This window comes from Athene cunicularia, assembly GCF_003259725.1.
Source record: "Athene cunicularia isolate RWA chromosome 14 unlocalized genomic scaffold, athCun1 chr14_part1, whole genome shotgun sequence".
Classification (NCBI taxonomy): Eukaryota; Metazoa; Chordata; class Aves; order Strigiformes; family Strigidae; genus Athene; species Athene cunicularia.
In genome coordinates this window covers 10,484,733-10,496,089 of record NW_020799118.1, presented here as the reverse complement: position 1 = coordinate 10,496,089, position 11,357 = coordinate 10,484,733, and the positions used below count along the sequence as shown (strand labels likewise).

Genomic DNA, 11,357 nt, shown 5'->3' with positions numbered 1-11,357 from the left:
TCACTTACTTTTTAATGTATTTGCATCCCCCATACTCCAGCCCTTTGTGACCCAAAGGCTGGGCGCTACCTGCAACGCAGGTTGCACAAGTAAAAGCTGCTGAGTGCAACCGCTTGAGTGCAGGTTCTGGTCGTGCTTTGCTCAATCATTCCACAGGGCACCAGCGATGAGAATTGCCACCGGCAGCGGGTGTAGGAGACGGACCCCTGCTGCTTCGGGAGCCAGGCTGGGGGGAGCAGCAGCAGCGTTTGTCAGATCCCAGAACAGAAAATGGGTTTCAGATGGGCCACTGCGGAGGGCTGCACGGCCCCGGCTCCCACCGTGCCGTGCAGACACAGCGACTGCAGCGAGAGGCTCGGCCAGCCCTGCCCAGCACCGCTCCCATCCTGGCACCCAGCTCCCCCGCAGCACCCAGACCAAATGCTACCCAGCTCCTGCAAGAATAAACCTCACCCTCCACAGTCCAAGCGAGATCCCCGATATGATCTAATCAAGGAGAGAGCAGAGCAGAAGAGCTACATTATGCCTGCTCCAGACCCAGCACCATCCATCCTCCCCATCTCTTCCCCAAACAGCCACATATCAATGATTTTATTAAATCCTGCTTTTTTTTTTTTGACTTTTTCCCCCTCCTGCCCCTGACTAGAGGGTTTACAAGCAAGACCAACATGGGCAAGCCCTTAAATTCAAGCAACACCACTTGCTTGCAAGTCGCCACACCCCGCACCCTCCCTGGCACCGTTTTGCACCACAGCCACGCAGCACCCTGCCAAGTCACCGGCTTTCCCAGGCTGCTGCGAAGGTCCCGCTTACATAAGAAGGAACAAACTAGCTTTTCTTCGCCACCCTTTCAATGCTGCCATTCATCCCCTGCCCTCCATCCTCCCAGTGCCACCTTGAGGGATGCAAAACACACAGCCAAAGCACTTCATCTCACACGTTATCCCATGGCAAATTTTTGTTATCCCTGGGTAGAGTCTACAATTTTGTCCCCCTAAACCACAAGTGATTTTAAGGCTGAGGGCAAAAACTACTGAGATGCAAAGGTACCCATGTATTAAGAACGCTCTGTACCCTGGCAAAGCCATGTCACTGCTCAAAAAGCAAAGAGCTCTGAGGCCTGTCAGGCCTTCCCTGGAGGACGCAGGGGCTGCAGGGCCAGGTCACACGCATCCCACTGTAGCAGTGAATGTGGCATCAAACAGCAAGAGACTGAATCTGTTCAATGGTTGTGTAAAGACTTTGGCTGCAACACTGAGTGAGCACTAAAGATGGTCTCAGTTCTACTCGGTTGGAAACATCTTGGTCAAATCCCAGGTTATTTTTGCATCTGCGCATCGGTTCTGCCTGGTTAGAGACTTCGTGCTGACTTTGGCCAAGTGGTCAACCCCAGGGAACAGCAAGCCAGGAGGGGAACAGGATGTAACTTTGCAGGCTGAGCAAGAAATGACAGAGTCAGGTTTATTCAGACAAAAATAGGCTGCTTCAAAGCATTTTTCCACCCCTTATAAAATCAGTACCACTATTGTAACCATCTAAATTTCAGGATTTTTAGCCCTCTTCTGACTTCCAGCCAGCACGGATGCATACTGCCTGCCCTTTCCAATCATTCTGCCATTATTTGTCAAATACCAAATTCCAGCTCCTTTAGGAAACCAGGGGGGAAGGAAGCATAGCTGGTTGAACTCTTTGTCCTTCTTCCCCCCCCACCCTCACTTTTACATCATCAGAACAGAGCAAGAAACCCACAAAAAATGCACATTCCCAAAGCCAGAGGCTACATCTCAGTTCTGGCAACCCAGTGGTCTTACCACAAAGCTCAGCGCAGCCTGGATCCCCTTTGACTTCTTAACAATACATTCACAGTGGTGGAACAGTGGGGAAGGAAGGCTTCAAAAGAAAAGGCCAGCAAGGAACAAGCTATTTGGAACCCAGAAGCTATCCACTGCAAAGTGAGCCCTCTCCATCAGAGCTTTACTGCTCCTCCCAGCAAGTGCTTTGAAGTGTGGCAATGGGAAATGAGGAGAATGCCAATGACACCCAGTGTGCTGGTTGGGTATGTGCCTACAAATATTAAAACATCTCATATGTCAGCAAAGGCTGGACTTCACGGGGTGAGTGGCAAAGTACAAAAGACAGAACCCTAATGGCTTCATGCCATCCATACGTTCTCCTGACTGCAGCTCTTCGGGAGGCTGATGAAGCCCTCGGGATGCAGGCAGCCTGCTGAACCTTGCACACGGGGTGTTTTGGACCCTAGTGTGATTCAGGGTGGTATTAGCACATAACACTGGAATTTACCCCCTTTATGCAGCTTTGGATGGAGAGAGAAGAGAGAAATCAGAGCTTTCAAAGTCTCTCCCCTCTAACCGATGTCCGCAAGGGAAGGGAGGGCTTTTTCTTCTATTACAGTTAAATTTCAAGGCAGTCCTAAGCAGAGGACACACTCTCACATCACATGGAGCAGCTGTTGTGCAGGATTTGCAGCCATTTTGCACCTTCTCTGTCAGTCACACAACCAAGACCTTGCTGCCAAAAATGATGGTAACACTCTGCAACCTGTTCCTCCTCCGCCCCAGGTGACTGACTGGCAGCTGGTGACCTTGAAAAGAGGCTGCTGGGCTCTTGCCTGGGACAAGTCATGGCTGTGAATCACAGGACAACTGCGGCTGAGGAGGCAGACACCATGGGATACGCTGGCCAGGCACAGGTTGGAAGGGCAGGAAGAGGCAGAACCAGATCAGGAGGTGCAGGAAAAGCAGCTGGAAGGAAGTTTGCACAGCATCGGCACTACAGTCCCAGCCACCCACGTCTATACATACTAAACATCAATTAAATTTAAATTAAAAGAGGGAAAATAAATAAACGCTTTGTAAAGACAAGAGACAAAAACATCCATGCTGTATCTCTAAAGGGCGACACAAACCCACCCTGAAGAAATGTAAATGTAGCAGGAACCAAGAGACTCCTGGGATTACTCATTACAGGAGATGAGATTCTCAACATCTTTCTGTTTTGCAGCAATTAGCTGGTAACTGGAAAAAAATTGAATAGATCAACACTTTTCTATTATTAGTTTATATAATGACTCAGAAACAAACACTTCCTTTTTCCCTCAAGCTGTGAAGAGCTAAGCACCAAGACCTTGATCATGGCCTCGGGCTCATTTAAACTGCAAATATCTCTGCAGAAATTACAGGAGAGTGGCATGAATACAATGAGAAACAAATCCTTTGTTTTGAGCATAACTACTAGCAATTACCTTTCATTTATAGGTTAAAAAGCTTCACGGTACATTCGCTAGGAAGAGCATGCAATGCCAAGAAGACGTATGTGTACAGAGATAGGGAAAGCAAGGAGAGAGGAGAGAAGTCACGTCTGCTGATGGCCTTGGAGAGAAACTGAGTAAAAGGCCAATGTAAAGAAGTCTGCCCAAAACATAAGGCTGCCTCCCAAGGCCTGACCCTGAACCTTAATCGCTGATACCATCCACAGCCCAGGGAAATATAATTAAGCATTTCAGCTCTTTCAGAGTTGCAAGCTCAATCTGCAAAGCAGACAGTTTTTGCAGAGCTATTCAGAGAGAATAAGAGAAGCAGATTCAGCTGATGAGACACAAAAAGTCTCTCTAAAGCATTAATTTCCTTTGGGAAGCAGCCCACAGGCTCCCAGCACAGTGGGCAACCATCCCTCCTGCAGCAGGTCTCAGCAAGGCAGATGATTAAATCTGCATCAGTCATTTGGTATAAACAGAAAGGCAGCGGATGAGGATGCAGCATCACAAGCAGTAGCTGGCACTCTGAAAACAAACAAACTTTGAGTTCACCTTGACGCCTGCTGACTGAAAGAAACCTTTCAGATCTGCTTCCAGAGATAAGCATCTGCATCCCTGCCACGTCCCCTTAAAGCACGCACAGGAATGAGGACACAGCAGCTCCCAAGGGACCTGCACTGTACGCAGCAGTGACCAGGCCATGGAGCAGCACGCCACAGCCGGCTGCGAATCAGTGACCCGCCTTTCTGCCTCAGCTACTGCTGTGTGAAGCCTGGATGCCAACTTCTGGACAGCACGTCCATCCGAGAGCACGCTCTGCCCATCCAGGTTGGCCACAACCCCCAAGAACTTCAGGCATTGTTTTGCAACGGGATGTGAAAGATGCTCCACACTAGCAAGATAAACAGGGGCCAAGAAACTGCAGCTTTTTGGAAAGCAGAGTTCCACCACCACTTTGCTGAAAGGTGAAGCAGTGCAGAGGTACTGCAATGGTCACCTGCCTGTCCCGGAACACCGCGCGGGGCTTGGCGTCACTGCTCCCAACCACCACTTCCTTCCTGCAACCCTGGCAGCACGCGTCACTGGAGCACTAGTATTTTTCCAGGGCTGTTTGGCAGGCAGGCACTGACCCATCCAACTGCCCTGACCACCAGCAGACGTGGCCAGTGAAGGCAGCAGCACTGAAACCCAGCTCCCAAAGAGATCCAAGTGCTCTGCAAACCTCAGACCTCCAAAACAGCAGCCCTGAGACAACACACAGAGGCAGGTGCGTAATTTCTTGAGTTTCAATTTTACTTTTTTTTTTTTTATTCCTTCCCTTCCTTTGCCACGACACACACTTCGTATTAAATATCTTAAATATATTAATTTTTAAAAAGTATTAATAAAAAGCTACTGAAGGACACAGCTGGCAGAGTGACCAAGGGCAGCGGCCCACTGCAAAACATGGGGACATTTTAAAAAACAGAAAACAAATGGTAACAAAAAATCCTGGCATTTTTTGCATATGCACAGCTGGCTGGAATACCCTGGACTCTGGCATTATTGCAAAAACAGAAGGGGAAGCGGTAGAAAAAATATATTCCATTGTACCAACTTGTATGGGGAAAGGAGTTAAGAGCAAAAATGAGGAGGCTTTTAACATTTTTGGTATTTCAGATGTTCCCTCCCACACCCACCACCCAATCACTTTTAGTCTTTAAGCAAGTTTTCTGGCTTGGGGTAGCCAAAGAGTACAAAATCTGCTTCATAAAGCTTGTAGAGCTGCTGCCTCCAAGCCAGTGGGATTTTGGCAAACCAGTTATCTTCCCAGCTGCTGGCAGTCCTGTTCCGGTAGCTGGGGGGGAAACGAAGCAGCCTGTCCACTTTGAGGAGCTGCAATAGATAAGCAGCATCCTCATCCAGCGTCTCCAGCTTCCCAATGAAATCATAGTCTATCTGGCACGGGTGGCACAGACGGTAAATCTGCCTCCAGTGCTCATTGAAGGGGACCATCTTCTCTGTCCTGGGATCCAGTAAGTACTGGATGAAGTCAGAAAAGGATACTTTGAGGCCTGCCCCGAAGGCCTCACTAACGGAGGTGGGAAGGTTGGTATGGTTGGAGTACAGCTTTAGCATGGGGATGGCAAACCGCCGGTAGAACTCCTCATTCTCCAGCTCAAATTTGCTGCGAAAGGCAGAGATGAGGCGGACAAAAGGGTCTCGTACAAAGAGGAACTTTGTGTATTTCTTCAGTTTGATCTTCATGAGGTGCCGGGAGAACTTCCCATAACGACGCCAGAATTTGTTGAACGTCAAGTGGGTGCTGGTGTTGTGGACGTGTTCCCGGGGGATATCCAAAGGGTTCCGGTAGGGCACCCCCTGGTCCAGCAGGCTCTCACTTAGCACAATCATCACCCGTTTCCAGTTGGTGCAGGCCACCTTGGGCACATAACAGTAGATGATGCCGTGGCGGTCATCCACGATCAGGTGGTTGAGCTCGTAGTTTGGGATATCATCAAAGGAGCGCTCCTTGGTGGGGAAAGTGAAGCTGGAATTGGCACAAAACTCTCGCAACGTTCTCTGCCTCTCTATCTGCAGTTTCTCTTGGTCCAAGCTCTTTCTGTCATTGTGTGTAGACCAGTCATAGCCCCGCACGTTCTCCTCTAAATTGCTCACCACAGGCTTGCTGGAGCCCTGGACAAGTAGATGCTCTGTCTTTCGGGGGATAGAGCTATTCTGTTTCAGGCTTGAACTAAGCAGCTTTGCCAAAAACTCATCCACATCTGGCAAGGCTTCCCAGTCCTCACCTGCCACGATACCAGGGATGCCTCCTGGGGAATGAGGCCTGGAGAAGGACGTATGCAGGTAGAAGTGAGCCGTTCCCACGTTGTCCCAGTACACAATTATCAGGAGGATCATGAAGATGGAGACCAGCACCACAGAGAGACGGAGGAGCCGTGCTTTGGTCATCCTGACACCTACTGTGATAGCTGGCTTTCACCTGGATTCACCTCTGGCTTGCAGAGTGAGGCTTGGGATCCAGCATGGTGCTGCAGACCAGTAGCCTGGAAAGGTACCAGAAAAAAAAGAGTTAGTTGAACCCTTAATCACTCTGGTTTAAAGAGAATGACCTTGAGTAATCAAGACTCATGGCAGGGCTGACCATCTGTTCTGGTGTGGATAGAGCTGTGTGAGTCTGAGGTACCCATAGAGACCCCAAAGAAAAGAGTGCGACTGGCTAAAAGGAGGTATAATACGTTGCGATTTTACCAGATTCCACAGCAATCATGTTTTTTTTCATCAATCTCAAGCTTCTAGAGTCATGTGATTTCAAGAGAAGCTCTGGTTTCTTTTAAAAAATAAATATCAATATTTCAGGCCAAGAGTTTACAGAGGGAAGTTTAAGAGTATTAAAAGAATACAATTATATACACAAAGTATACAGAGCCAACTACGTTTCAGACCTCCTTGATTTTTAAACACATCTAACACACAACAGAAAAAGAGGGTTCAACCCATCAGCTTATAGTATCACACTGTGGTGCCATCTCCCCATGAAGATCCTCTGTACCACCGCGCTGAAAATGAAGACCTTCTTGGAGTCATAAATATACAGCTGAAGATGGTGTTGCCTCAGTGGCTAAAGCAAGACCTTGCTGAAAACATCACTGACCTGAACGCACCATCTTATCCAAGTTGTGATAGTACCCAATAGATGTCACCTCCACGACCTCTTTTGGCAGCTACTTCATGTGTCAAGAACAGAGATTACACAAATAGTTTTTCTACAAAAACCCCAAAGGGTCACAGCCCCGATGAGAGCCACACATCAATAAAAAACTAAAGGAATGATTACTTTTAACTGAATGATTTCTGAGATTAAGGATGTTCTGGTTAATCACATCCGGACTCTCTTGAGTCAGGACCTCTTTTCCTGGTTGAATATAATTTGTATTTCCATCACGTTCATCCCTAACAGCTCTTGATCAAAGACAGGTGAAAAATCACTGTTAAAAAAGCAGCGCAGATCTTTTCTGGAGGGTGTACCAGGTTTGGGTTTTTTTCCTTCAACCAGTCCCACCTTTTCACTGCCACCTGCTTTCCTGCTGACTCCCAGCCCCTTTCCACCAGCAAGCTCAAGAGAGATCCATCTCCCCACACTGCTGCATGTTTTCTGGTCCGAGGCTCCTCACAGAGGCAGGCTGGCAAACCAGCCTTGCTCTCTCCCCAAGTGATCAAGGAGCCAGTGCCTAAGCCAAGGAAGAAAAACCTAATAAAGTGAGGAGCAGCTATCTGGTATTTTGAGAGAGAAACCCCATTTTGCTGTTTTACAGCCTTTTTCTGCAAGGTTTAACATGAAGAGACAAGCAAAAAGTAGCCACCCCAATCTCCTCCTCCCCTCCAAGCACAGTCCAGCCCTTGATTATAAACCCAGAACAGCACCTACAGATAGAAAACAGAGCCACCCTTTCTGCAGACATCCCCATTCCTTCAATAACTTCAGAACAAACCCTATGAACACCAGCTCCGAAAACAAAACCCCTTTGGGGCAAGCTACCCTGAAAAGCTTTTCAGAATGAAAACAGGGGATCTCTTCCTCTGGAAACACAGAGGCTGCTCCCCAGCCAGTTCACAAGCCACCAACCCCACCCAGTACAGGGATGCGAGAGGCCAGATATGCAGAAGTGCTGAGCTGTGACATTCCCGGGGGGGGGAAACATGCTCAGCACCTTTGAAGCTGACAGCAGCCTTGCACTGAATGACTTGTCTTAGGAGCCATCTGCACGGCTGTGCTTACTGCCCAGGGATGCCAGACTTTATAATAAAGTCCTGGTTTCAAACACTAAACCAAAAGCATTAGATCAGAATTTAGTAACAAACAGGATCAACACCAGATACGGTTACATATTAAAGTATTGGCTCAGCTTGTCCAAAAAGACATAAAACACAGAACTGAAGGTTTAGGGTTTTTCCACCCTGGTGTATTTATTTACACTTTGGGAGTAGGGAGAGCCAGAAATTCTGTGTAGCTGCAGCTTAACACGTGGCTTTGCACTGCAACACCAAACACTGTGTTTTCTGGGGCCAGGCTCTTACTCTCCACATGAAGAGGAGCTGAAGAAACTGCAGACATTACACTTTGCACTCTGCGGAGCAAGAAGCAGGTATTACTCAGCAGTAATTCTCTACATTTAGGTAGTCAAGATTGACGAGAGAGCAGAACTAAGAAGAAACACCCAGAGAGATGAGCACAGAGTTGAAGAAGGGGCAAATTACATATGTGCGTCAGCACTTCAAGCCAAGCATCTCAGTCCAACAGTAGAAGATAATGGAGTGACGCTGCCAAGCCTACTGCTTGGCACACTTCTGGGTTTGCATTTTGCCTGAATCTGTTCTTGCTTTTGAGTGGTTAGCTGTTCAGGGCAGGGACTGCTTCCTATTCTGCATGAATAGGGTGTCCACTGCACACACAATCCCTTGCATACTGGGTTTCAACACTGCTTGAGACCTTTAGGCTGGCTGGAATGCAGCAACCCCAGAAAGCTGCATGGAGCATCCCTTTCTGCCATCCCTGTACACAGCAGCTTCCGCAGGGTCAGGCAGCAGCACAGTAGCCCGCTAGCACTTCTGCAAAGCTGTCCCACCCCGGCAGGGACAGATCACCCTCTCAGCAGCAGCAGCAGAGACACTGCATGTGGCACACACACTCCTCGGGCAAACAGGAGGGCTCTTCGTCAAAGCCCCCACCATAATGTAGCTTCACTGAGCACACCCCAAGGGCTGGAGCCTGCTTTCCAGGACACAGCACGAAGGCCTGCCAGAGCGTTTGGCTTTTCCAAGACACACAGCAGCAAGCAGCACAGAATCGAAATGACTCCACTTCTATTAACTCTATCAGTGCCAGAGAGGAACCCTGGAAAAGAGCAATAACACAGCTTAATTCCCCCTCACAAGAAAAATGCTGCAGGAAACAGAGTTACTCTGTTGACTACAATACATCCTCTTCCTGAGCACTTCATAAGAGACAGCAGACTGAAAGCACAAATTACAGGTCTCTGTGCACATCAGAGGGAACGCGCCTCCATCCTCCTTGCCAGAATCAAAAGGAAAAGCCTCCAGGAGGAGCCAAGAATTTACATTCAAGTTTAACCCAAAGCCACCAGCCAAGAAGAACGTGCACCAGGATCGACACAAAGCTGCTTCTGTGACATGATGCCGGCAAACCGGGAAACGGACCAAGTGCTATAATCATCCCAGAGAGTCCCCTGAGCAGCCATCCCATGATCATCTCCAACCTGAACCTGGTCTGGGTGTGAACCAAGGACTCTTCTCCCCATCCCAAGCCCAAGAAAGCCACTGAAGTCCGAGGTCACTGGTCCCATCCTCTCTTATCACAAGCTGCCATGTCAAATAACCACCTCTCAAACCTTCATTTAAAACCAGAAAGGGAGGATGTGTCCCTAACACCCTTATTGCAAAAGCTATTGCAGATACAGCTCCTCGGGGATTTGGAGGAGCCTGATTGTAACTGTTTGCTCTCAGGGCAAACAGCAGCTTAAGTAACTTCCGTCTCTTTCTTCCTCTCCTCTCAGCTTTGTGTAACGACTACATTCTCCCACAGCATCTCTTTGTAAAAGAAAGTAGCTCCAGCTCACTTACTGGAGCAGTAAGGCCTACAGAAAATAAGGCCCTTATACACAGCTACAGAGACAGGGGACAATAGCTCCTCTTTATGACAGAGATGGTTTCAAAGGGACTGTGTATCCAAAGGCTTGGGTGCAGATTCCATCTCTTCTTGCTCTGTGTTTCCCTAGGCTTGTCCCTCTCTCACTGCTCCTAACTCCCCGTGGGGAAGCTCAAGGCACAGGTCAGGCACTAAGCACCAGCTCACCTCCTCCAGCACCCATTTGTTCTAACGTGAGAAGATATGGGATTTCAGATGGCTTGCTTGGCTTTATCTGCTTCTGAAGATGGAAAGAGGTGGAATGAAAACTTTTAAAAGCATAAAAAAACCAAACCAATTCAAATTAATATTTCCCTTGGGGCAGCTGCATTCACCAACAATCCCTCAACCCACACAGACTTCTTTACCACGTATCATGGCACGCACCTGCTACCAGTTATACTTCAGGAATAAGCAGGCTCTATAGAAGTGGAACAAATTTAACCTCCTGCAGGTGCAGGAGAATGAGCTCCCATGGGCCAAAGCAGATGGACACTGTACCAACAACAAGTTTCACGTGTTTAGCCATCACTCAGCAAACTGCTTCTCCCCATCTTTCTAAAAATCTAGCACCCTTTGCACAGCAGGGAAGCTTTAACCCATGTAACGACATCAGCAGTTACATTAGTATAAATGCACAGTGTAAGCAAAAAATCGGGCTTGCATTGCCCCAAATTAGCGTGTATATGCTAGAGACGAGCAAAAGAATGTCCTCATCTATGTAGTTATCCCAGCACCTTGCCTCCCATCGCTGCCACAAAGCCTGGTTTGTACAGGCTTGGCAGCACTGGTCACCTCTTATTTAACAGCCATGCTTGGAAGCTGTCTCAGTAACCACATTTTTCAGATTTCCAGGAGGAAGTTCTCAAAACGCTGCATGTCCTGTTCGTTCCTTACCTCTGAAGCACATCCATCATCCCCGGCCTTACAAACACAGGAAGAGTCTCAGCGGAGCCTCGCTGCCTACAGCCCGGCCCAACAAAACCCCAGAGCGTTTGTGCCTTAACACAGGGGCCCGAAACCAGCCCCTGCCTCCCGCACCGCCCGCGCTCGCCTTGCGAACCCCTGAGTGAACGAACCCTGGTTCTCCGCCGCACGCAGCTCAGCTCCGCGCTGAAGTTTCGTGCACGAAGTTCAAGCGGGATTAACCACGCTAAGGGCCGTCTCCGTGAGGCACCGTTCGCAGCCACGCTGCGCTGCCGGTGCAAAGGCTCCGCCGAGGGGGCTGCTTCCCGGGTTTGCTTTTGCAGCCGCTCCCGAGCCCAGAAGCGACATAAAACTGCAAACCGACCCGGGACCGCTGCACCCGCCGGCCGTCACCCAGCCTCAGGCCCAGCACCGGCGGCCGCGGGGGGAAACCAGCGTTCCAGGGTGGAA

The 11,357-nt window shown here is 48.9% G+C and overlaps 1 protein-coding gene across 1 annotated transcript; it reads right to left on the bottom strand.

Moving 5' to 3' along the window:
* Positions 1–1,516: 1,516 nt before the first annotated feature.
* On the bottom strand, positions 1,517–7,480 carry CHST12 (carbohydrate sulfotransferase 12). The gene is made up of 2 exons (XM_026859236.1): positions 7,352–7,480; positions 1,517–6,321 (listed from the first exon to the last, which is right to left on the bottom strand). Exon 2 carries the CDS (start codon positions 6,224–6,226, stop codon positions 4,967–4,969), a length of 1,260 nt encoding a protein of 419 aa, XP_026715037.1. The 5' UTR covers positions 6,227–6,321; positions 7,352–7,480; the 3' UTR covers positions 1,517–4,966.
* Positions 7,481–11,357: the final 3,877 nt, after the last annotated feature.

What these genes read in the sequence shown, in the direction of transcription:
- CHST12 (XM_026859236.1), bottom strand. Translation starts at nt 6,226, where the DNA reads ATGACCAAAGCACGGCTCCTCCGTCTCTCTGTGGTGCTGGTCTCCATC.